We start from the raw sequence: 26,989 nt of genomic DNA, 5'->3' as shown, positions 1-26,989 counted from the left end.
CAGCCTGGTAGCTTCTGGCAAGTACCAGACAGCTTGTACCACCAAGTACTAGGAAGTCATTTGCATGGTATTTGGTGATAAGAAACAGCGGCATACACTGGATAAGTTGAAAGGATAGTGTGACTTTTAAGGTAACCGTTGAACAACACACCACAGTCTCTTTATGAAAACGACATATCGTATCGTCTGTGATATAGCTGTGCTTATTGTAACGTTTAGTTTATTTGGCATTAGCTTAGCCTCCTTACTGACGCTAGTTAGCGGGTCAAAGTTAGCTTTGTTGCAAACGTTTTCAAGTGAAGCTAAGCTAAATCCTGCTAGCAAGCCGATGTTAACTAGCTAGCTAACGTTATCCGTAATTAGCGTTGCTGTTCGTGTTACATGATGTCACTGTTCAAATTGTTTAATTAGCTACAGTTGAAATTTCAAATATCCGTGCCGTTGAATGGCCTAACAGGATACAGCTAACTTAACGTAGCTAGCTAACGTTAAGCTGATAACGTTCGTTAACTACGATAACATTATGATGCTACCTAGCTAGCAAGTGAACCTAGCTAGTTGCTAAACATTTATATAAATACGATGCTAATCCTGTGCTCTGGTTTGGGTTAATTAAAATAATGCTGCATTCACGTGCTCCTCCATTGGTCCGACCTGGGATGTCGTCTACTAGTGTGTTCATAGATACGTATTTTGTTCATGAGCTTTAACGTTAAGTAATGTAGGGTGAAAAAACATGGATACTCAGAGCGTTAAAACAAGAGATTTTTTCCAGTATTTAATTTCATTTTGAAGCTTTAGCTATATAAGTGAGTTTGTCCCAGACTTGTTGCTGCACCGGTACATTCCCTAAACCTCTGAAATGTTGCTGATATTAAAGTGTACTCCGTTCTGCCTTTTTGCTGCTACCAGTATTCTGCTAAAATAAAACAAATTGCTTGTTAAGTCATTCTTTTATTGAACAAATTGAACTGAACACAAATTGAACTATTAAAAAGTTGTTACATTTTAACTGATACGCTCTTTCAACATTTTTGATAAAAGTTAGTTTTAATTACTTTTAGTTTTCAATAATTATGGCCATTTTTTGTCATTTTCTTTTCACGCTTGATGATTAGTCAGTTAGTAAAAAAAAAAAAAGACAGATTAACTGTGAATGAAAATGACTATACCTGATTACTATACCTACTAATCACTTTGGCCTATATCGCCCAATATTAGCTTACTACTTATATATTATGTCAGTGTATTCGGCACGGCAGCTGACAAGTACCAAGAAATGTCAGTACGTAAATGCCTAAGATATATGTTTGAGGTTATTTAGAAACATTGCCTTCATTACGTAGTTTCTCCACAAGAAAGCAGTGACATGTTTATTTTTTACTGTAAAATCACCTGCATAGTCTTGCACATTTCACAATTCTTTAAAAACAGATTTAAGGGATCCTTATCAAAAAAGGTTGTTTATTTTGGGTGTTTATGTTAAGAAATGAATATCAGTTGACATTTAAGTATACATATTTATATTACTATTTGCCTCAATAATTAGGTATCATTAGGGCTATAATTTCTGGAACATATTATTTTATGATACAGGAACACCATGGAGGAACAAACTGCAGACATAGAGGTGACAGTCAAAACACTAGACTCCCAAAGCAGAACCTACACTGTTGGTGCTCAGGTAAATTCTTCAATTCTGGAATGAATTCTCATTTTCTGTCAGCCTTTGTGGAAGTCTGACTCATGTCTGTTCTATCTTCTTTGTAGTTGACAGTGAAAGAGTTTAAGGAGCACATTGCCCCGTCAGTGGCTATCCCTGTGGACAAACAGAGGCTGATCTATCAGGGCAGAGTTCTACAGGATGAACGGACTCTGGCAGACTACAGTAAGTAATCAAGAGCTCAATTAAAACAAAGCATAACTCGATTTGTTTTTGAGCTCCTTCCTGTTTTGTTATTTGGGTGTTATACTAGTGCAGGTTCATAATATTAATTTTACTTATTCATTATTATGTGCACATTGATTCTAACATTTAGGCCACACACATTGAGTAAGTAAGTAGGAATTGACTTTGATGGTTGTCGTTATTGTACGATTTTTGTGTTGCTTTTTGTTGTTATTTTGCTGTTGTGGTGGACCACTGTTGTAGGAAAAGGTAATGACTATATATTGCATTCAGTAAGTTATCTCTCAAGTGCCCAGCTGAGCTCCAAGAATCCTTTTCAAACAAATGGGTGCTTTAAGCTCACTTGTGTTTGTCAGTGTTTGTATAGTATTGCCGGCAAAAGTAATTGGACATAATAATTGGACATCATTTTGAAGGCCTTCAGCAAAAAACAAAGTGTGAAGTTAACGCACCATCAAATGTGTACATATGTAACCGTAGTTCTCTGTTGTTGCCCCAGATGTGGATGGCAAGGTGATACATCTTGTGGAGCGGGCCCCCCCTCCGCCCTCCCAGCCTGGCTCAGGGTCAGGAGGCACTTCAGCAGACAGTGGACCCTCCTCGTCCTCCCAGGGAACATCGCAAGTGCCTCCACATGATCGCAATGCTAACAGCTATGTAATGCTTGGCACCTTCAACCTTCCTGTCAACATCATGGACCCCCAGCAGATACAGGTAGGTCTGCTTTGTGACTTGTTCAGGGCTGTTCACTAGGAGTGCACGATTCAGAAAATGTCACGATTTGATATTGATTTTTACGCTCAAGATTCGATACAAAAACGATTCTCGATTCAAAAAACGATTCACAGTATGTAAATGTAGTTACTTTTCCCATGTGATTGCAGTAGACATACAATTTAAAAGAAAAGAAACACAACAAATTAAATGTAGTTTGATATTACTTCATAAGTCTCATACAAAAATAAAAACTTTTGCAACTAAAAACTTTTGCAACTAAAACCTGCAACGTGCCAAGCTTTGGCCAGCTTTCAAATACATGTAATTCAAGTATAAAATAAAACTGTTAAACAAAAAGAGCTTTTCGTTCCGAGTTCGGTGGGAGTTTAGGCATTGAAAGAGTGCGTTGGTTGACTGGCATGTTAGGTACTTTATTTTGTTGTTCGTCCACGTCCTTAATGTTAATCTCTGGGTGATGGCGTACCATGTGAGTTCTCAAGTTTGTGGTGTTTCCAAAATACTTAACTTTCGCTTTGTAAAGCCTGCATATAGCATGATTCCTATCAAGTTCCGTCTCCCCCTCGAGGTTATAAAAGCCAAAATGTGTCCAAACTCTCGCCTTCAATGAGGACGGAGCAGGTTAAATAACTCTTTCTGTGAGGTTTGCCATTGTTTGCACCGACTAAACTACTTCTGCTGCACTCGTTCTTCTTTTGATTCTAACACGTGCCCAGGCGTCAGTGTGAATTCAACGCAGCGCCATCTATGGGAATGGCGAGTAGCTAAACTCATTTCAGGACAATAGTATACACGCCATTACAAAACGAAAAATAAAATAAAAATATTGATTTTTGGAATTCTATGAATCGATTTTGAATCGGTAGAGCTTGAATCGCGATATGTATGTGAATTGATTTTTTTGCACACTCCTACTGTTTAGTGTATTGATTGTGCTTTTTTTTTTACTGTCCACAGTGAGTCTGACAAAAATAGTGCAAAAGTGCAATGCTAAATCGATTGAGTACTCTTTTAATATTTATCTTTTATCCCAATTATAATGTTCTTTTTTTCATGTTTTTGTATAAATTCAAGGATAGTACATAAACAGCTATGTCAGATTTCTGCTAGTGATCTCACAGTGATTTCTGACAAAGCTGCGCATGCAGTCCAGTGTGATGAACAGCAACTCAAAAAGCTGACAGATTATTCCTTGCCTGCACAGAAATCCTAACATACAGTATATGTAGAAGAATAATTCCCTCTGGTTAGTTTTTAAATATATATTTAAATGCAGTATGTTGTCTAGTCTTAACTATGACCGTTAGAAGGTTAGTATAGCATGTTAAGTGTTGTTTCCAAAGGTGCCATACTTCAGTGCTGTTATTCTTTGTTTAGATGTCGGTTCAGCAGATGATGTCTGGTATGGGAGAGAATGCCAGGAATGCCAGAGTCACAACCAGCACTGGAGTAAGATGCCTGCTGATAGCATACAATCCCACATAACAATACCTTGTGCTTTGTTGATTTTCACCATTTCTATTTCAGAGCAATGGGTCTGTGAATGTGCACATTGATATGGACCAACCAGTGCAGAGTGGGCCAAGGCTGAGGCTGGTGCTGGCTGAGAACCTGCTGAGGGACATCAATGATGTCATCCACAGGATGGAGGTAACGTTCACATTACTTCAGACGCAAAGCTCCAGAGAAATCACCACCTTATTAACTAATTCGCCTGCTGTCTTGTGTCTTTTTCAGGGTCGGCCGAGTGACTCAGCCACCCAAACAGAGGCAGCTTCTGCTGCTGCTCCCCCTCCTCCCTCATCTTCATCTACCACCTCCACTCCCTCTCCCTCTGCCCAGCCCATGGACACCTCCCCACCTCCAACAACTCCCCCACCTGCACCCACCTCTTCAGCACAATCTGAGGGACCAGCACCCCAACCTGGACCCAAGTGAGACATTCTCTCTCTGTTACTCAGATTGTTTCTTATGCCACATACTTCTGAGGCAGGCAAATTTGAAATTAACATGAAATTATTTAGCATATAATCAATGCAGATCATTCCTGAACTTTGCAAACATAAAGCATTTCACTTCATACTAAAATGTTTTATTGAAACTAACTTGTAAATGTATCCTATGTATTCTCCTGCCAGTTTGTATTGTATTGAACTCCGTATACATCAGGGATGGTACGGTTCACAAAATCCACGGTTCAGTTCGTATCACGGTTTTAGGATCACGGTTTTCGGTGTCATCATAGGTAACATGAAATCCAAAATGTTCCCACACACCAGACAATATATACGACGCTGGCACATCCTCCAACTCCAGGCAGCCTTCCTTATCTCTCCCACTTACCATTTCTGCATGTGACGTGACCTGCAGCACTCCACACTCCACCTGAGGAGCGGTCGGCTCGGCTCCTCTCAAAATCTGACGAAAATCTTTTAAACTGACCTTTGTCGATCAAAAAAACAAGACAGATTCAGCAACTGTATGGCCTATTTCTCGCTTAAAATGTTTTCAGAAACACTTTTCGGTGAACTATTTTCGTAAAATACGAGATCGTATTCAGAACGAGACGCCATTAGAGTCTGTTTTGAAATTCGGGAGCAGCAAGAACCACGTGACGCGTTCGTCCAATCAGCTGCCATGTGTTGCGTTCGTCACGCTCATCCCCCTCGTCGTTTCCAGTAAGTGTTTTAACATAGGTGTCGATAGTGGGCACTACGGCAGTAAGTGGTTAGTGCACATTAACAGTGTACTGGCGAACCGTGCGACACACACACGCTCCGAACCGAGACATGCGAACCGAGCAGTTCGGATGTTTTTTCATGAACCGTACCACCCCCTAGTATACATAGTGATGCTGTATCTCTGTGTCACTTTAATAACCACTGACCTGTTTAGTTGTAATCAGCTCTGCCGTTCTTGCCCTAGTCACCCCAGCCCAGCTGAGTTGGCAGAGATGTTGTCTGAGCTGCGGAGGGTGGAGGAGAGACTGCAGCCCTTCATTCAGAGAGCTCACACCATCCTGGAGACAGCCACCACAGCAGAATACAACAATAATACAGTATGATTCAAACAGCCAAATAATAATTAACTGGTGATCTTAGAATATTTCTGAAGCAATGCTTTTTATTAGGATGCCAGAATATCCATATTAAACATTTCCAATATCACATCCTAAATTGTTAAATTCATAAGGGTTCAGGGGCAGCAATAACTTTTAATATTGTCATTTTTTGGGATTAATGGGATTATTCAAAATGCAGTAATTGACCACTTGCTAACTGATTTATTTCATACAGTGTTTCTGTCTAAACATTCAAATGTTCTTTGTTCTAAGAGGAGGTGTGGAATAAATCAGCAGTTAGCAAGATTTTGGGAGGAAAAGTTCAACATTCTTTTATAGGACAGTAACTTCCTTGATTCTCTGCTTGTTGCCTGGCAACTGGTCATGACCAAGAAATATAGAAACCCTTGTTGAACAGCCAATAATTGTTTTTACACTTCAGTTTTTGTAGGTATTAACGTGTCAAAGATATGTGTCCATTGTGAGCTTTAGAAGTGCTTGTAGATGAATTTTGTTATCGTTGGTCACAGCCAGGCAAGCCATTCTTTGTGCTAAGCTAAGTTAGCCGGCTGCTGCTGGTAGCTTCATATTTACCGTACAGACACTTGAGTGGTAACATTTGTCTCATCTTACTCTCAATAAGAAAGCAAAAAAGCCAAATTATATTACCCAAAATGTTGAACCTTTTCGCCCTGCGTATTTAACATGCATTATATAGTTGTCATTTAAGAAGTTGCCCAAAATGGTTTCTTTTCTCCCTCAGGAGAGAGAGGACGACCAGCGTACTCTTATCCTGACGTTTGAGTGTCTCCGTCTCCTGGGTAACGCCCTTGTGGCCCTCAGTGACCTGCGATTAAACCTCATGAGCCCTGTGCCCCGCCACCTGCACGTGGTCCGGCCGTTTTCCCATTATACCACCCCGGTCACTCTGCCTGGAGCTGTGCACCACCACATCCCAGTGCAAGTAAGTTAATTTGTGAGTGTATTTTAGTTATTAATGTGAACCTTTAATGTCATTAGACTGACTGTGCTTGCATCTTCACCGACAGATGAATCTGGGTGCTGCGGCTAACAGTACTGAGGGACAAGCCCCGCCCACCCAGTCGGCTAGCCAATTCGAGCAGGCAGGTCAGGGACAGACCTCACCCCCACAGACTTCCCCTTCCAATCAGCAGGCTGGACCGGGACAGGCTGGCCCCCGTGTCATCAGAATCAGCCACCAGGCAGTCCCGGTGGTCATGATGCAGATGAACACGGATGGTGTGTTGTCCCCTACCTGCCACTGATTGAATGCTCCACTACGTCAAAGCTGTTTGTGTGTCATATCGCTGGGCAGCAGTGTGTTGGCATTAAATGATCGCACATACCACACTACTACATCCTTCATGCACTGCTGTTACAATCAGAGTGATCTGAAGAATGGAACTTTGAACTTATCTGATTTACAGGCTCAAATTTCCGAAGATGTTTTTGTTAAATGATGGCTCTGTTATTGCAAAAATACTTCTGTAATAGAGTGATACTGGCAGACAGTTACTTTAGTATTGTATGGGGAGTTCAAACTATTTTTGTGTTTTTATGTGTATGTGCAGGACCAGGTGCAAACCCTGCTGCAGCTGGACAGCAAATGCCAGGACAACCAGGTAAAGGCCAATTCATAGTACATTTGGCATGCTACATTTCATATTACACAGTCTAGTCATGTAAAACCCCTTCAAAGGTCCAGGTTATTTTTTTTTCTTCTAACTTTCAGTTCAATAAAATACCGTATAGTGGTTGGGATCAGAAATTAAGCATGTTTGTGACTCCTGAAAATCATTTTCTGCTGATAACAGAATTAGGTCATGTTATTCTAATGCATTGGTCTCTGTTTGCCCCTTCAGGTGCCCTACCCCCTGACTTTATGCGGAATCTCATGCAACAGATCAGCCAATATGCTGCTGCCGTAGCTACTAGCGCCGCCACCGCCACCGCCACCGGCCAACCAGTCCCACCCCAGCCCACCCCTCCTGGCTACAGCTCCACAGCCAACTCCTCAACTACCACCACAGGTCCCAACACACCCACCACCACCCCTACTGCTCCCCCACCTCCTCCCCATACTGGCCCCCAGCCCCAGGCCAGGGTCGTGTTCACCCGACCCCCCTTTGCACCCAACTTGCCCCCTCCAGCCTTCGGCACTCGGGGAACCACCATCAATGTGAGGGCTGCCATGCCGGGCCAGCAGCCAGGACAGGTGGGGATAATGTTTTCTGATTTGGTCCCTGTTTTTGAGGCCGATTATCAACATTTGAGACTAATTGAAAAGTCTTGCTCCACAGGCTTTCAACCCTGCTGCTCTCAACCAGATGATTAGTGGACTGGTTGGACAGCTTTTGCTTCCTGGACAAATGGGTACGCATTGCCAGTTGTTAAATTTAGATTTGGACTTCATTAGCAGCATATTTCTTTAATTATGTATGTATAGAAAAATTGGTCAAGGATTGCTGTACATCAGTGATACTTCAATCTGTTTTTTACAGCTGGTCAAACAGTCACATCCTCCTCATCCACATCCACATCCTCCTCTTCCTCCTTTTCCTCCTCCTCTCAAACCTCCTCAGCCTCCTCCTCCTTTTCTTTCTCCAATTCGGGTCCAACTCCTCCACCTACCGCAAACACTACTAGTCCACCGAGCCAATCTGAGACCAACACTGCTGAGCCCCAGTCCCAGGAGATGCCCCCAGACCTCAGCCAGCTCCTGGGTTCTCTCCTAGGTGGTGCCGGTGCGGGCCCTTTAGGGGCCCCTTCAATTACTGTCACCACATCTGGTGTCCCAGCCTTCATCCAGGGAGTGAGTGAATTCATGCAGCAGGTCAGTGTTTGAATGTTTGACTTGAGTGCACTTCATAGACCTTGCATGTAAATTGCACCTTAATTTGCAAATCATTCTGTAGTCCTAGGTTACCTGCACACAGATCATGTGAAAGGAGCTCATCAGTAAAAAAAAAAAGTCATATCAAATTTAGATTCTTGGAAATCGTTTTAATAGATTTTTTTTAGAACTGTGTTCAAATGGAGCCCGATCTAATAATGATATAAATAAAAGTATTTCATTTCACAAAAATGGTAGAATGCACACTATTCAAAATGTAGTTGGACACACTGCAATCTTAAAAAATGTCTCACAAATCAGCAGTCAGTGCTAATATATATCACCTGAAATCAGAGAAACAAGTTGTTGTCAACATTGTACTCTGTTTTTATTTAGGTTATTTTGTCTTAAGGCTTCAGCGTCTTTTGAAAATCTTTCAACTACCAAAGGCTGGCATCGAATGCTTTATCAGATTTGCGCTCCTTAAAGGAACACCGCCGATTTATTGGGACTTATTGGGCTCCAACTAGCCTACTGCTCCCAATAAGTGACAAAATAACGCCAACATTTTCCTATTTACATGTTGTGATTTGTATAGTCACAGCGTGTACAAATAACAAGGTCACATGAGACACAGCCGTCTTCTAATCGTATACAAACTGGGAACTATATTCTCAGAAAGGCGAAGCACTGCTACTCTCTGCTCTTCACCATGGGGCTTCTCAGGTGCTGCAAGCCAAACGCTCCGCCCAAGTAGCAGAGCTTCGCCTTTCTGAGAATATAGTTCCCAGTTTGTATACGGTCATAGACAGTAAGTGAGTTTCTTGTTTTATCCATATAGTGCTTTCCACTTAAAGAAACCACTGCATTTCAATTAAAGCAAAGTATTGATAACAAATCCTCACTCCTAGTTTTCATTTCATTTCTAGGCCCAACCCATCTTCTCTCCACCACCACCTCCCTCTGGTACCACTCCTGCTCCTGCGGCAGGGCCCAACCCCATGCCCAACGCTCCTGCTGGAGCCGAAGCCCTCAACCCAGAGCTGTTCACAGGCATCGTCCGTGGCGTGCTGAGCACCATGATGGGCTCTCTGGGCCAGGCCCAGAACGACACAGAGAGCATTGCTCAGTTTATGCAGAGGCTGTCCCAGGCAACCAACATCTTCATCAGTCCTGAGGATCCTACTGGTAAAAAACAGTCAAGTATATGATGCTGTCAATACATCAGCTGACCAAGAAGCATATCAGAAAAAGTTTGAGCTGATTATTTCACCCCTCTTCATTACGTAACTTCACATTTAATACTTTTTTACTGTGATTCCAAGGTTTTTTTGGAGAGCTGCTGATGTTGGTGTGCCAGACGTTCACCATGTCAGACCTGGTGATGCTGCTTCATGGCCAGCACCAGCCCCTTGGCCGCATCCAGCCTCAACTGTCCCAGTTCTTCACCCAGAACTACCTCAACGGCAGAGAGCCAACCGATGAAAACATTGCTGTCAGTACCACTCACCAGTTGGAGAATTGTTTTTCCTTTACATTGTTCTTGTTTATTTCAAATCTTTTGATACCCAAGCATAGTTAAAAGTAGATGGAGCTAATTTACTTTTTATTATTGGTCCCATGTTTAACGGTTGGTCTTTTTTATTCTCTTGTGTAACTGTCCTCTGTTTCCATCCCACAGGCTGCAGCTGACAGTCTTGTCAATGAACTGGAGGAGTATATCAGTGAGAGCTTTGTAAGTCCTCAAGGTCCACTTCTCCTCTAGTATCGCTAATAATACAAAACCGTATATGATTAAATATAGAGCTGCTCGACTCACATTTTTTCAGTTGAATCAGTTCACTTTTAGACTGTGGAAGGTCGATTCCTTGGTTTGAAGTACTGAGACGCCACTAGCTAAATAAAATTAATTCAATATTAAGACATGTTTCATGAAATTATGAAGCCAGTTTAGTTTAAGTATGATTTACCTAACTGTTGCTGCCTTTGTATTTTATAAATGTATTGATGACACCTCTTTATTCAACCCCCACAGATAGAGTCTTCAGTCACCGTGTTGGAGGGTGTTGATGTCACTCAGACCAACATGTCCTTCTTCAGACAGCAGCTGATGCACATTGCCACACACATTCTGCGTTGCACGGGTAAACTTTAAGAAGAACCGTATAAATCAATTGGTCTCGGAGATGGTTTATATGTGGATGTTTTGGTTCCAGTTTAGCCTCTATTTGTGTTAAGAGGTAGGTTGTAGCACTGGAGGTAAATACATTTGGATTATCAGGAATACTGCTGTGAGGTGAAGTAGTAACTTAAAAAAAAAGAATTTCAACTATCTCTGTAGAACTTGTAGTATTGTATTTTTTTGCTAATTCGTTAATATTAGGGCTGTCAAACGATTAATTTTTTTAATCGCGATTAATCGCTGAAGTTCTATAGTTAATCGCAATTAATCGCATATTTTATCACATGATTAAAATTCTATTATTTTGCATTTCAGAACAGTTTTTAAGTACATATTAACAATCGAAAGCACTTTTTACCAGTGTATCTTGATTGGGAATCAAATGAATGCAAAGAAAGTTACTTTATGAACTTGATTTTAAGATTTGTAATTATTTATTGTAAACAAAAGAAAAATGTGTGAATCTGTCATTATTGCACAATTCCTCCAAGTACCTAACTAAAAAACTAAAAATTCCTATCCTTACTAGAGTCAATATAGTGTTTAGTAACTCCTAAATAATGTTGATTACTCACTGACGTCCAGTGATCACCGGTTAATGAGACAGCTCATTTCTGCACAAGTCCGTGTTAACACAGCCCATCTCCACTCTTACCCGGCGACAGAAAAACAGGCTGGATAGTCCGGTACACTGTTGTTTCCACAACAACAAAAACACAGCAGTCTCTGAACTCGCGTTGGGAGTTTCGTTGAAGTTGGATGTAGTCCAGTTTTTGTCTAATGAGCGGATACTTGCAAGCAGGAATGATGGAACAGGTGGCCGGCTAGCGTTAGCTTTCCACCTAGCTAGGTTATACTCCAGCCCCCGTTTGCGTTTCACCGCTGAGGATGTCCCCCCGTGAACGCCCGCTCCGGCCGCCGCAGCTGCCCGCTCCGGCCACCGCTGCTGCCCATAACCGTTAACTGTACTACTATGCTTAGCTCCGTAGGTGGTAGCTCAAGCTTGACGTGCTTCGTGATATTTTAATTCGGCTTTACACAATGTGCATATGGCTTTCGACTTGTCTACGAGCCGTCCGGGACTTTTGGAAAATAAAAAGCGCCATTCAGGATTTCATTGCTGCTGTCTTTCTCCATCATGCCTGCAGCAGCAGGATGTGTTATGAGGAAGTGGCAGCTTGATGATAAGTAACGGTGCTGCAAAGGGTCAAAATAGTAGCCTGTTAGGCACGAAGCAAAGCTGAGTGAAGTGTAAAATAAATTAATAAATGCCGGCATGCGATTAAAAAAAAATGAATCGCATCGCGTCGGCCCTTAATCGCATCGCGATTAACGCGTTAACGCTGACAGCCCTAGTTAATATCTATATTTTTCTCATCCAGATGACTCTTTTGGGCCCCAGCTGTTACAGATGTGCAACCAGGCATTGTTTGAGTGTCTTGCCCTCAACCTGCACTGCCTGAGAGGAGACCAGAGAGCCCTCACTGCAGTCATCAACCACCGAATAGTTAGTATACAATTCTCACTAATACACTCACTGTTTGTTTCAGCTTAGGTCTGCTCTCTATTCAGTAGGTAGTAGAATCCAGATGAAACTGAATTTGGCATGTTCGGGCAAAGAATATCAAGTTTAGTGCTTTGTGCAAATGCAAACTCATGTTTACTTAAATTAGGCATCGATGCCTTATGCCGGCGTTCTGGAACATAAACCCCCCCAAAAACTACAAGCCAAACAAGGTCTCAGTCATGACATTATTGAGCAGTCAAAGGCCAACATTTTATATGGTAGGAAAACAATTAAAATTTCCTGACTAGCTTGCAAACATTGCAGCAAGTGAAGCTTTGTTTTGGTCACAAAGTTGCTATTTTGCCTAAAAACGACACATTTCATTTGGTATACTGCCTTTACCTTATAGCTATTTACTGTTGCTGTTTATTTCTCTTTTCCCTCTATTTAGTTTTTGTTGCCATTTTACAACTAGTCAGAACTAGTGAATTAGTTGTTCAAACCTACTTACAGACAGATGCTCAAGATTTCAGAAGTGTCATAGATAATTAAAGTGAACTTTATTATTCTCAGTAAAGATGACATAGAATGAACACAATGGCAAAATTACAAGAAAAAGATTGCAGCAGTGACATGTTTTTTTGTGAGATGAGACAAAACCAGACAAAAGCTACTAAATGTCTTAACAATCTAAAGCGAGGAATGTTATTGGAAGTTTCTATACCTTTCAACATAATGCAGTCCAGTACAACAGCACCACTATGACCTAAAAGCTAAAAAATATAATTGAATTAACACCACTGTAGGAATCACAAAAGCAAACTTTCTGGCAGAACAGTTGTACTAGACTACTGCATCTATGAACTGTATATAAATATGCCATTCACCGCAGCTGTAAGGTGCATGGAAAGGCACCTTGAAAGTGTTTGAAAAGTGCTTAAATGTGACTTTGGAAAAGGTCTAGGAACCCTGAATACAGAAGAAACAGCTGTTGTACCTGTAAAAGAAAAACTTGAATGTTCTCATGTTCCAGCGGAGGATGTCCAGTGACATCAGCCCCAGCCTGGTCAACTGGATGACCAGCATGATGACGATGAGGCTGCAGGTGATTCTGGAGCACATCCCCATCACACAGGAGCAGATCCAGAACTACATAGTTCACACACAGGTAACGGACCAGCCACATGCCTTGTTTACATTTTAGCTCCATATCTATGACTTCTTCCCAGAATATGGATGGACACACATTGGCTTTTAGAGGAAATAGCCTCTCAGTTACACTTGAGAATTTAAATTCAGTTTGTTTTTCCTAAATTTTGTTTTCTAACTGTAGGTTTCAGTTTTATTGTCTGGATTTTACATTTGAAAACTCTTATCAGTTTTCTGCGGAACAGAATGCACATGTAACATGCAGAGAAAGAAGTCCCTCTTATCTGATGGCTGTTACATATCCTGTTACTTTGGACGGCACGTCTGAAATGGCTAATAAATATTAAATGACACCCTTTCACAGAGAGATCAGTCTTCTGCAACTAGCACACAAGAGCCTGAACGAGCACAAAGTGCAACGGTAAGCATGGTGTATCTTTAATGTCCTTTATAGATGAACTCAGTTTGACATTTTAGGTACTGCTCTGCCTTTTAGTTCCCTCATTTCATTGTTCTTCACTTCCAAAGATTGGGGACACCCTCTCACCAGCTGCAGCCACCACAGCAGAGGAGGCCATGTCGGTGTCACACAACACGAGGGCGTCATCACGGGAAACAAGGGTGTTGCCAGGAGACCTGGGAGCCTCGGGAGGAGCGGCACCATTAGGTGGCGACATGGCAGCAGCGGGAGCTGAGGGAGGGAGTGACGAGTCTCCTCGAGAGTCAGAGGCCTGGGCGGCTGCTGTTCCACCTGTAAGAGCCCACTCAGTTTGTTTTAACATCTATCTTTTTAAATTTCATGACTACACATGCTCTTTTTGTAGCGTGAATAATCCAAACTTTTTTTATATATTTGTAAGGAATAATTCCACTGAAAACTGCTCAAACTGATGTCTGTGAACTATCCAGAGTAACAGGGACATTGTCTTTGGAAAGACACATTGATTTTATGGTCTTGTCACTAGTACTTTTAGTGGATAGGTTCAAATGTTTTGCAAGTCTGTCTTAAAGCAATACTCACATTTCCATTGGTAGGTTTGTGGTTGTTGCAATTGTGTCCATACTGGACGTCAAGATCCCCCACCTAACACAATTCCAGTGTAGGAGAGATAGAACAAACTCTACAGTCATTGTTCCGTGCAAAAATGCATTTTAAACGTCAGTCCAATCAAGTGGGTATTTTTTAAAGTTTGTCTTGTTTCCCTGCTGAGCTGATGCAGTGGGTGAACAGTACCAGAGAGGTTTTGAGTGCTTTTGAGTATTCATTTGAAGACAAACTTGAAAATGTGAAACTTTCCTTTAAAAGATAAAGACTCCAATCTCTCTCTTCCATATTTATTGACTGTATGTGTTGTAGGAATGGGTGCCCATCATCAGGTGTGATATGATGACCCAGAGGAAGATGAAGGCTCAGCCCCCGCTGTCTGACGCTTATTTGCAAGGCATGCCAGCTAAACGTAGGAAGGTAATCCGATCAGTTGTAACTTTACTCATTATGTACGATTACTTGTCCTTGCCTTCTTTAAGGTGTCTGTGTTTGTGTGTTTTTAGACAGGACTGGGTGGTGGAAGCCTCCTCTCCCTCTCTGATGCGGTGAGTCAAGCAGCCAGGACGGCGGGCGTGAAGCCCATCACTTCCGCTGAGCGGTTACAAGACGACCTGGAGAGCCAGGAGCTGAAGGAAGCCTATGCAGAACAGGTAATGAAGTCTTGCATGTACAATCGAACACACCAGGGACACACTGACCACGGTCGGTTTTAGCCGTGATTCGTATTGGTTTAGCATAACATTTTCTCACCATCTTTTAACGTACAAGTTTACACTGGATATGTCCAGCAGTGCAACCTTTTGCGTTAAAAGATGGTAATAGAATGTTAAGAATACCATTGGTTATAAACAAGTCTGTATTAACAAATGTATCTGAACGAAGTGTTTAAAAGTGATGACAATGGTGACCTTTGAACTACTATGATGAAATACTAAAATACTATTAGTTCATCTTTCTTTTCATACAAGTAGAGGAGATAATAGAGCTGAAATATTAGTTGATGACTTGATTGACAAAAAAACCTTTTTTGCACTATGACTTATTATAAAATTATTATTATTATTATTATAATATTATGAAATGTTTATGATTTATTTTAATGGCATACTATACTTTGTTTTTACATTACTTTTTGACACACTATTATGTTACCTTTTTATGGCATACTATATATTAACACTTTTGACATGTCATTTTCTATGGCATACTTTAATAATATCTTTTTCCTCAGGTTAAAGCAGACATCAAGAAACGAGTGAGGGAAGACCCGGAATTCAACTCTCAGCAGTTCCCCAACGCACACAGAGCCTTCTCATCAGACTCATAATTAAATTCAACTGATAAGAAAACTGCAACACTCTCGCCGTTTTTCATCTTTATTTCTTGGATCTTCATTCAATTACACTCAATGCCGCTTCACACCCCCTCCCCCCAAACTGTCTGTATGCCTTTCTAAGCAGTTAGCAGCTCTCCTGGCTAATTGCCTCATGCTAATGTGACTCCTGTTCCCAGTGCCTATTTATTTCTTTGTTTAGTTTGGTCCAACTCTTGCTGAAAGAACGTTCCCTATGAAAAGAAGTTTGACTAAATCAGGTCACTTAACTTCTGTTTGGATACATGTGTATATCTGTTCGTTTTATTTGCCCTCATATCCTTGTGTTTGCTTTGTTAATATGGAGCCTGAATTCTTATTATTTAGTAGACTTTACCTTCATGTCAACACTCGAGCTCAAGAGTATACTTTCATGTTATAAACATGCTGTTTGGTACATGAATGTACAGTAAGCTTAATAAAAACCTTGATACAATACAAGAGTCCTCATTTTGAGTCTATTATCTGCTTTGAGAAGGGATGGAAGAAGGGAAAAAATAATCAACCGATATTAGCTTATCCCAGCACAAAAATGCAGTGGTGGAAGAATTACTCAGAATTTACTTAAGTAGACATATAACTGTCAAAAAAGTAAAAGTACTAATGCAGAATGGCCCATTTCAGAATAATGCGTTTTACTGGAATAATTTCATACATTCATGTGTTATCACTTTAATGTTGCTTGGTAAATGTGGGACTCATTTTAGTATACTGCTGGATATTTTAATATATAATATTTGTTAATACTATTTTGTATTAATAATCTGAACCTGCAAAGTAACTAAATATATCAAATGTGTACTGGAGTAAAAAGTACAATATTTCCCTCTGAAATGTAGTGGAGAAGTATAAAGTAACAATGTGTACCTCAATTGTACTTAAGTAAATGTACTTAGTTACTTTCCACTGCTGCAAAAATGCCAAACATGTATGTCATAATGTAGAAGCACTGTTGATTGATTTTATTTGCCAATAAAATACAGGCTATGGGCTCCGCTTACATTTTTTCAGAAAAAATAATTGCGCTTACATAGTGTCTCCACCAGAGAGCACTACTAAGTTGATGTTACAACGCTTCATTAACCAAATTATGTTTTGTGTTTATATTACATTTGGAAAACATCTTGAACTGTACCGAATAAATTTCAAATATGAAGAATCATCTCCATTTATGATAAATGTATATATAACTGACTTTTTATACGTACCATACTATGACTTTATTCGGACTTTTTAATGACATCACTATGACTTTTTATATTACTTTTTTCGACATACTATACTGACTTTTTTAATCACATTTTTATGACATATGATTTTTTTTTCACGTTTATGACATACTATGCTATGACTTTGAATTACTTTTTTATGACACATTTATGACTTATGACATACTATGACTTTTTTATGACTTATGACTTTTTCTATGACTAATACATTTTTGGACATAATATACTATGACATTTTTATGACATATTATACGATGACTTTTCATGCCATTTTTATGACATACATATAATGTTTTGTGTTTATATTACATTTGGGAAATTACATACTATACTATGACTTTTTTTAGGACTTTTTTTCTACATACTATACTAGGGTTTTTTTTATGACAAACTGAATTGTTGTTGACATACTATGACTTTTTAATGACCTTTTTTGGACATTCTATACTAAACTTTTTTGGACATACTATACTATGACTTTTTAATGACATTTTTATGATATGTTAAACTATGACTTTTTATGACATAATATAGTATAACTTTTTTATGACTTTAATGACATACTATACTATGACTTTTTAGACATTCTATACTATGACACTTTTAATGGCTTTTTAGGACATTTTTATGACTTTTATGACATACTATGACTTTTTTGACATTCTATACTAATACTTTTTTGGACATACTATACTATGAAATCTTTATGACATATTGTACCATGATGTTTTTACATTTTTATGACATACCATACTATGACTTTGTTATGACATACTATAACTTATGACTTTTTTCACCATACTATACAATGACATTTTATGACTTTTTTTATCACAAACAATTCTATGACTTTTTCATGACTTTTTTATGATATACTATACTATGATTTTTTTATGACATTTTATGACATACTATAGTATGACTTTTTCATAACAAACTATGACTTTTTTATGACACTTTTATGACTTTATGACATCTTATGACATTTGTATGACTTTTTTCAGATATATTATGACTTTTTTGGACATTCTATACATGACTTTTTTGGACATACTATACTATGACTTTTTATGACATATACTATGACTTTTTAATATGAAACTGACTTTTTTATGACACTTTTGTGACAAACTATACTATGACTTTTAATCACATTTCATGACATATTATACTATGACTTTTTAATAACAAACTGACTTGTTTATGAAACTTTTGTGACATCCTATACAATGACTTTTTGCGACATACTATTCAATGACCTTTTTTGACAACTTTGAGTTTTTTTTGACATACTATACTATGACTTTTTTTATGACTTTTTTCTGCATACTATACTATGACTTTCACATTTTATGACATACTATGACTTTTTATGACATACTACTGTATACTATGACTTTTTTCATCATACTAAACTATTACTTTTTATGACATACTATACTATGACTTAAGTTTAATATTTTTGTATTATTACATACAAGAATGTTAGTTTTTACGTGCTCATTGTGGAGAAAATTCTCCCGTTCTTTTGAGCTGATGAGTTCATGTTGACTAACCTTGATCGTCCTGCTGCCTTTGCTTCACCTCATTCTTTCAGAAAGAAACATCTCATCTACTTAGAGGACTTATCATCTGGTGCTGAAAGTTTGAAAAATGGAAATGCAGGATCTGTCCACTGTGTGTCAAACAGTTGAATCCATCTGAGAAGTTAAGAGGGAACATGTCTCTGTAAAATAGCCAGGCTGCCAATGTCAGACAGCTTGATCAGAGACAGAGACTTGCTGTATAAGAACTCAAGAGCTTTGTAGAAGTTTTAGCCAATATGATGTGCAGTATTGTCTTCAAAATCAGAAAAAATATATAAATATAATTCTGCCCAAGCCAGTAAAGATCCCAGCAGACAATATGAGGTGACAATGTGATAAAAGCTGGACATGCTTCAGACACTATCCAAAAACAGCCTCAGAAGAAAAGCAGATTTATAACCTTTCATACAGTTAGATAGCATGCTTTGAAGCTTTCAGCTGAGAGGCAAAATTTGGAGTGTTCTGACAAGAGACAAGCTATATTTTCTAAGCAAATATGGCAAAGAGACAAAAAATATGTTTGATGCAACACAAAATGCTTTGATCAATGTACAGAGGGAGCTAGAAGACACAGGGAATGAAAATGTATTTTCTTAAGATGCGACTTCAGTTGACTCAAAGAGCATTTCTAGTTGAGAAAACACCCTGTCAAATTCTACATATTACATTTTACTAACAACCAGCTTTAACCTTTTTATCCACGTGCTTATTTAATTACAATATTAATTGTTGCTCCTGCTGCATCAAATCAAAAAATAACAGCTGTAAGGGTCAGCAGGGGCATGTGCAAATTAAACTGCCTTATTTATGTTAAATGTCTTGATCATCAGTTTCTATAATTCATTTCATGATTTACAAACAAACTTTTTCATGTATGAAGAACTCACCATGTGCTTCCTCTATGCTGCTTCCCAAATGACCTTTAACCCTGGAAGTACTTCCAAGCTTTTCTTGTTCACAATTGTATTAGGCCTACAGTTTTTTTTTTGTTTTAGTTTTTTTAACAAATATTTTGGCTCAGTTTGGAATTTTAAAACTCTTCACACGAAATGCTCCCCATCAACCATAACAGACACTGAATAAATTATGAAAAAATTCTTTTTCCCCCCTTTCTACTACTGCCTTAATCTGAGATGAGTGGCAGCTACGTAATTAAAAATGAACATTTAACAATGTTGCACTGCTGCTCAGCAGAGCTGTTAAAGTAAAAGAAAAGAATGATTGACACGTATTGCATTGATTCAGTGATCTCTACGCTTTGAAAAGTTGTGGGCCAAAGCCATTGTAAAATATAAGAATAAGAGCAATGGGCTACACTTTCTTTTTCTAATCTTTAATACATACATCAATACTGTTACATGTTTTTATATATACAGCCAGACACTCAACTAACATTAGTTTGCCAATGTGTTTTCTGCACAGTGTATACATTTGGACAAGTTCTGGTTCTGTAAAAGCAGTCCTGTTCTTTCAACAGCTCAGCTGACTCTGAAATGCCACAGCTGTGAGGCTGCTGTTCACTCTCAGGGCAGCCTCATTCACAGAGAAACTCTGACGTATTCTTTCATAGGAGTGGACCATGACTTACACATACTGCTCTGTGGGAAGGTTTTGGGAGTTTCAAAACAAACCATATAAACTTATTCTAAACTTTTGCCATTTGTTGTAAGAAAGTTCTCCCTAGAGATTTGAAACAAGGGTAATGAGCCTACATTAAGGCTAATTATTGTAAGGCATAGGCTGACATGGTCAACTTAAAGCAGATGAGTTACTGTCCAGCAGGCTACTCCTGATCTCTGATAAACAAGAGGAAAAAAAAAAGGTTTTCTCGAGATAACGAGTTAATTAACACACGGCCAATCTTGGCTTCTGTAGTTTTTCAACCAGACACCTATAAGCATTTTTAAATATTTTATCAGTGTCTTAATAGGTCAATGCAATTTGCTCTACCCTGCCAATGCATGCTAGGGTAGTACAGAGTGATCCGTTTACAAAGAACATATATATCTAAATATAGAATGCAGTTAATTATATGGTGTGCACACAATGACTGTTTTACAAACTGACATAGCAGCAGCTGAGTTCCCAGTCACAAGGGTGAACAGGTTGGACCGCTTGAGGGGTCTGTTATGACACTCAGAGGAATCTAAAGTGTAAAGAGTGCAGTTCCTGGTTGGCATCCTGTTTGGGCTGAGGAATGTGAGTGAGTCATGTGGCACCAAGTTACTTACACCTCAGTGAAAACATGGCTCTCTATCAGCACTAAATCTGACAAGCAAAGCATAAAATACATTTTCCATACATATGTTGCAACTCTGCATGTTTATTTTAGACAATGAAGGAAAAAGACAATGTTACGAAACATTAAGTATGAATTCATAATGTTCAGATGTGTTTTGAACAGGAAACAAAAAGCAATAAATACATAAAACCAAAACAAACCTGGCTTCATAACAGTATGTCCAAGGAGCAACAGGTGTGACTTTAATTTGATATTTTCCTGCTGTTAAGGACACCCTACACCCAAATCCACTGTCTGCAAACCAAACCAATGTGTATTCGTCCAGTCATCGCAGTGCTAACCTGCAGTTTATTTGCATAAGGTGCGTGTATGGTGAGCATACACAGCTGCTGTTATCGTCTATCGCTTTGAGACAGATTAGAATGAAATAGTCCATACATGTATCAGGTTTCACTTAAAGTAACAGTTTGATATTTTGGGAATTACGTTAATTTGCGGAGAATAGTTTTTGTATGGATTAAAAACAAACAAGATGTTAATTAGTGAGCTTCAGAGGTGCCAGCAGGTGGATATTGTTACCTTTGGACAGAGCCAGTCTAGCCGTTTACCCCATCTTCCAGGCTTTGTTGGTAGCTTCATATTTACATGAAATTTACAAGAAAGTGAACACTCCGATTTCCCTAAATGTTAAACTACTCCTTTAAAAAAGGGCAATATTCACAGCAAGAAAAGTATCATTACAATGAAGGTAATCGAGCAGCAATTAAAGCAAACTGTTGAATTGTTAAGCAATAAAACCCAACTTGGAACATTACTGTTAAACTGCCATCATTATCCTTTCATTGTCACTCAAGTTGCAGCTACAGCAAAAGTTGAAGTCTCACTTTAAATCTTACAAATGTAAATGTGATTTCCAAAAAAAGGGAAAAACAATTATACAGCAGTGCAATTTTTTGGGTTTATTAAATTGTGTGTGGTTATAGAAAGGCTCCGGGATTTGTGCGAGGATCTTTGATATTTCTGTATCTGTGGGCGAGCCAAACTCCGAGGATCTGAAAGGAAAGATATGAGCATAACGTTTCATTTTCTGAATTTACAATAAACTTCAATCACTTCATCTGTCAAAATATCTACATCAGCACCCACTAAATTCTTTGTTGCTATGATGACATTTTACTGACCTCTGTAAAGCTGAAGAAGAGTCCGATACCACCAACAAACCGTAGCACATCTCCAGCATACCGCTGGATGATGTCTGAGCACGTGTCACAAGTCATTTGAGGGTTGTGAAAGCATCTCTAGATGAAGTAAGGGAGAAATATAAAACAGGCAGGATCATGTAAATCCAGATCAAGTTGCATCTCAAAAAGGAAAAGAAAAGAATATTCCAGATGATTACTTACAGCTGCACATGAGCCATTGACTGGAACAGAAAGGAAGCCACAACAGTCAAGTGTTTTCTCAAGGTCCTTTTGAGTGGCCTCGGATTTGTTCCATCCAACCTCCAGCAGGTGGTTCTGTAAATGAGAACCGCACAGCCTGGTTGGGTCTATATTTATTTATTTATTTGTTTGTAAAGCACCAGACAAGGCAGAAAGATGAACATGAATAACTCAGATTTTTTGCAAATATGGTAGTGTGTGAAAATCTACACCGTTAGGATCATTAAACAAATGTGAGAGTATTTACGTTTATCTGAGGTAAACTAGAGTATTTAGGCTAAATAACTTTATTATTGAAATGTGTGCATACAAAATTAACATACCTGTTGCTCTTTATTCAGTGCCAGACAAGCACAGGACACAGAAAACTGCACGACAAACACTATGAACAGGATTATCATGTACTGGAGCAGGTTAAGGAAGTTTACATCAGATTAAAAATCATGAAAACATGACATTTCACTGTGTTGCTGCTTCACAAGAACCATTAACAGAGGAATGAAACCCTCTAAGAGCTGTGGCGTTATTTACTTTTCATAAAACAACTATCAGAAGGTGGGAGGCCCCTGTGCTCCTACAAACAAACCAAAGGATACGAAGAAGAGCAGGACCTGGTGGTGCTTCAGGGCGCCGCACAGCCCCACAAAGGCAACCACAAACAGGAAGATGCCCACGCCGATGACCCCTGCCACCACCCTGATGCTGGAGACCAAGTCCAACCATTTCCCCCAGCCTGCCACTCCGATTAGCAGCAGACCCACCAACTAAGGAGGAAGAAAATGTTTGCATGAGATAAAAGAGGACAATCAACGTTCTACGGAAGTCTCTACTCCCTTGACAAGCAACAGTGTGTCAGGAAGGGCTGCCGTCCAGACTAAACCAACATTTTGCTTTTGCAAAACAGTCTCCAGAGTTTATAAATTTCATATTTCGGTGTCAATCCCAACATTTAGTCCCCCACCCCACCCTAAAACCGCGAGGCTCCATTTCCAGGCTTTACTCAAGGATGAAAAAAGTAATTTCACTTCTTTTTTTGATTAAACAAAAAACAAAATCCATATTTTTATAGATTAATGTACAACTGTACAACAAAGTGATCAAAAACATGGCAGCAAAGGATAGTGCTCTCTGTTGCGAAGATGCAAATACAAACTTATCTAAAATGTAAGGTGCCAAGGAAACTGAACATGATTACAAGTAGGGTTAGTGCAGCAGTAACATGAGAGATTTACATAACATCTCTATTTTTTTTTCTGGACTACTATCATGGAAAACCCAATAACTAATATGACCATAATTTGTAGATGTTGTAGATAGATGTATGGCCCTTATGTTGTTTGTTGTTGAAGAACCTCGCACTTCATTTTGTCCCACACCAAACCTATATGTCTTTGATTAAATTAGAAGGAAAAAGGTTAAAAAGGTTATTGGTATTCAAATAAGTTCTGACAAAATTCAGAAGTAGATAAGTGGACAGGAGAGCTGTTTCCCCATCTAGAGATGATATCAGGGGCTGATTATGTTCTCAATTGTTTTGTCAAAATGTGGGGAAAAAATTGTGAAAAATGCCTGTTAGAATTGTAACAGATCAAAGTTGATGTCTTCAAATGTCTTGTTTAGTCTTACTAACAATCCACAACCCAAACATATTCAGTTAACCATCATATATGACAAAAGTATCAAATCTTCACTTTTTAGAAGCTGGAACGCACAAATGTTTGGCATTTTTGCTTAAAAACTATCATCTGATTTTTTTAAATAGCTGCAGATGAATTTTCTGTCAATTGACTCATCGATCAATCGACTAAGCCTTGCTTCTCTAATCAATCTCAGGTGTTTTGGTTGGCTGACGACTTTTATAAAACGTAATTGTATGAGGTCATCCAGGTGACTTGAAATGTAATTTAGAGCCAAGTCAAAGGCAACTGGATTTGATTATTAAAACGAATACCTGAAAGTTAGATTTTTATTTAATATACTTAATTGAAGTATGCAGAACAGGGGATGACAGACAAGCATCTGCACATACAGCAACTCCAGACTGATTGTAAGTAAAGTAGGCCTACATAATTAGAAATAGGCCTACAATAAATGAATTACCGGTATATTAAAAAATAATTAAGAAATGGGCAGTATTTTGTGCTTTTTGATTACAGAGGTTGTTCATGGATCTATAGAAGTTTCCACTTAAGTTGAAAAGTTTTGAAATTGTTCAGTTTGCTGTTCTGGATTTATGAAGGAGATGTTCCCCTGGCAGACAAAGTAGCAGCTATTTTTTTCTTATCTCTGAGTAAAGCCACCAATAACACCAACCCTGGCCATAAACTGAGCCTAATCATTTACCACAAACACCTGCCTGTTTCCGCAACCAGGAAAGCGGCTCAGAAAACAACCCAAACATTTTCATCTCGTTTCGTATTGAACTAACAGGTATACAGCACAAGTCACGATGAAAGCACAGACACCTGTTGCCTTTTTAAAGCAGTTATTTCGGTTAATTCCCATCGGTATAAAAGCTGTGAATTCATACTTACAACATAGACTATATTGAGAGCGCAGAGTGCGTTCTTGGTGCAAATGAATCCGCCGCAAACCATCGCTGCTCGCCGCGACAGTCCTTCTTCCAGCCTTTTAGATGAGACTGGCTCGGTCTCGAGGCTTCTTGTCTGCAGGTGGAAACCAGGCAGCGTTTCCTGAACAGCAGATCCTGCTCGCTGATTGGTCAGTTGTCTTTATAACAAATGAGTCACGACTTCACGCAGATAATTAGCTTTATTTTCAATGGTCAGGCATCTTTATTACAAATGAAATGAGCCACGTCTTCATGCAGATAATTAGCCTACTTTTCTCTTGTCAGATACTAATTAACCCAGATCATTGCGTCACTGTAGGTAAAAGGTTACTGAAGATCTCCTCTTCATTTTGATCCCATACACTGCTTCACGTCACATGTTTTATAGCCTAAAGATATGTTTAATTGGATATTGCATCATTTCACAACACAACTGAATAGCAATTGTTCACATTCGTTTAAAATGCATTTCAAAGTGTTTGTGTTTACCTCACTTGAAGAATTACGGATAGATTTCTAAATGAAAGAAATCACTCTTCACACATTGATTAAACTCTATAGTTCCACCTTGTGGCTACAAATGGACACTATAGACGCATTATTTTACCTGAACTTTATAAAGTTGAGATGGGGGTTATAGGGGAGTCGGACTGGGGGGGGGCTGAGTACCCAGGGCCCTCATGTGAGGAGGGCCAAAAAAGATGCTAGAATGAATAGCTGTGGATGCGGGGAGGGGCCCATAGAAAATGCCTTTCTACAGGGCCCAGAATTTTGTGCTACGCCCCATTGGGGAAACACGGATAATCTGACTGTGTGAGTCAAAACATCATTGGCTGCAATGTGTCGTTGTGTGCAACAGCCTATAGCCTAATTTATGTTTTGCTGTTAATATTCTGTCGATAATTGAGCCGTTTACTTATTATTTATTAACTATACTTGTTTACACAAATGTCTTATTATTTAGTGTATTATTAAGACTGTTTGTTTTGTTTTATATTTTCAGCTACACACATTGGCATATTAGTGTGTATTGTGGTATTGTATTAATTAATAAAAGAAAAAAGGCTGTTTTGCTTTTGAGATGACAATAGCCTAATAGAGCGAGGTGTTTCTGTTATTTAGCCTAGCCCTTGTTGATATAAATGGGGTGGACACAATATTAGAAACATCGGTTAGTGTAAGACAATATAATTCATCAGCACCACAAACTGCATCCTCCAAAATCATCATTAACTTGAATCAACACTTCTCTAGTTAAAACCTTAATGAAGGTTGGATTTATTGCAGGACCGTTGTATTAGACTGCATTGGTTTTAGTACCGAACTAACTAAGTGGAAGCATATGTAGTCTGGAAATAGAGATTTAGATCGCCATCTACTGGACAAACAGTGTTACATCTTATTAGCTCTGAATCTGTCCATTGATCTACACTCACCTAAAGGATTATTAGGAACACCATACTAATACCGTGTTTGACCCTATCCTATCAATATGGGTCAACATTTCTAAAGAATGCTTCCAGCACGTTGTTGAATCAATGACACAGAATTAAGGCAGTTCTGAAGGCGAAAGGGATCCCCCACACCACTGCACCACCAACAGCCTGCCCAGTGGTAACAAGGCATGACGGAGCCATGTTCTCATTCTGTTTACGCCAAATTCTGACTCTACCATTTGAATGTCTCAACAGAAATCGAGACTCATCAGACCAGGCAACATTTTTCCAGTCTTTAACTGTCCAATTTTGGTGAGCTTGTGCAAATTGTAGCCTCATTTTCCTATTTTTAGTGGAGAGGAGTGGTACCCGGTGGGGTCTTCTGCTGGTGTAGCCCATCGGCCTCAAGGTTGTTCGTGTTGTGGCTTCATAAATGCTTGGCTGCATACCTCGGTTGTAACGAGTGGTTATTTGAGACAAAGTTGATCTCAGCTGGAATTAGTCGGCCCATTCTCCTCTGACCTCTAGCATCAACAAGGCGTTTTCGCCCAGAGGACTGCAGCATACTGGATGTTTTTCCTTTTTCAGACCATTCTTTGTAAACCCTAGAAATGGTTGTGCGTGAAAATCCCAGTAACTGAGCAGATTGTGAATATACTCAGACC

At 39.2% G+C, this 26,989-nt stretch overlaps 2 protein-coding genes across 5 annotated transcripts; one reads left to right on the top strand and one right to left on the bottom strand.

The window, feature by feature from the left end:
- The first annotated feature begins 2 nt into the window (after positions 1-2).
- bag6 (BCL2 associated athanogene 6) lies at positions 3-16,260 on the top strand. 4 transcript variants are annotated; one of them, XM_031313258.2, is made up of 25 exons: positions 3-131; positions 1,597-1,684; positions 1,771-1,888; positions 2,409-2,623; positions 4,022-4,093; positions 4,172-4,294; positions 4,382-4,578; positions 5,570-5,702; positions 6,469-6,669; positions 6,755-6,833; positions 7,298-7,348; positions 7,589-7,941; positions 8,027-8,099; positions 8,228-8,559; positions 9,489-9,747; positions 9,885-10,054; positions 10,241-10,294; positions 10,595-10,703; positions 12,124-12,248; positions 13,282-13,416; positions 13,762-13,818; positions 13,926-14,150; positions 14,755-14,862; positions 14,949-15,095; positions 15,677-16,255. In XM_031313258.2, exons 2-25 carry the CDS (start codon positions 1,604-1,606, stop codon positions 15,770-15,772), a joined length of 3,513 nt encoding a protein of 1,170 aa, XP_031169118.1. In that variant the 5' UTR covers positions 3-131; positions 1,597-1,603; the 3' UTR covers positions 15,773-16,255. The 4 variants fall into 4 exon arrangements, with proteins under 4 accessions (XP_031169118.1, XP_031169109.1, XP_031169100.1 ...); XM_031313249.2 differs by having other exon boundaries at positions 6,755-6,965; positions 8,309-8,559; XM_031313240.2 differs by having other exon boundaries at positions 6,755-6,965; positions 15,677-15,772.
- Positions 16,261-20,937: 4,677 nt separating this feature from the next.
- tspan13a (tetraspanin 13a) lies at positions 20,938-25,082 on the bottom strand. Its single transcript, XM_031313284.2, has 6 exons — positions 24,851-25,082; positions 22,913-23,080; positions 22,640-22,720; positions 22,278-22,391; positions 22,056-22,172; positions 20,938-21,926 (listed from the first exon to the last, which is right to left on the bottom strand). The coding sequence occupies exons 1-6, from the start codon at positions 24,911-24,913 to the stop codon at positions 21,852-21,854; spliced, it is 618 nt and encodes a 205-aa protein (XP_031169144.1). The 5' UTR covers positions 24,914-25,082; the 3' UTR covers positions 20,938-21,851.
- Between the last annotated feature and the right edge of the window lie 1,907 nt (positions 25,083-26,989).

This window comes from Sander lucioperca, chromosome 10, assembly GCF_008315115.2.
Source record: "Sander lucioperca isolate FBNREF2018 chromosome 10, SLUC_FBN_1.2, whole genome shotgun sequence".
Taxonomy (NCBI): domain Eukaryota; kingdom Metazoa; phylum Chordata; class Actinopteri; order Perciformes; family Percidae; genus Sander; species Sander lucioperca.
This window is presented reverse-complemented; position numbering and strand designations above follow the sequence as displayed.

Excerpts from the sequence above, each read along its gene's own strand:
- bag6 (XM_036006752.1), top strand. The coding sequence starts at position 1,604 with ATGGAGGAACAAACTGCAGACATAGAGGTGACAGTCAAAACACTAGAC. Across the intron at positions 8,100-8,227 it reads TTTGCTTCCTGGACAAATGG|CTGGTCAAACAGTCACATCC; the intron begins GTACGCATTGCC and ends TGTTTTTTACAG. Across the intron at positions 8,560-9,488 it reads TGAGTGAATTCATGCAGCAG|GCCCAACCCATCTTCTCTCC; the intron begins GTCAGTGTTTGA and ends TTTCATTTCTAG.
- tspan13a (XM_031313284.2), bottom strand. The coding sequence starts at position 24,913 with ATGGTTTGCGGCGGATTCATTTGCACCAAGAACGCACTCTGCGCTCTC. Across the intron at positions 23,081-24,850 it reads CTCTCAATATAGTCTATGTT|TTGGTGGGTCTGCTGCTAAT; the intron begins GTAAGTATGAAT and ends CTTCCTCCTTAG. Across the intron at positions 22,173-22,277 it reads TCAATGGCTCATGTGCAGCT|AGATGCTTTCACAACCCTCA; the intron begins GTAAGTAATCAT and ends TACTTCATCTAG.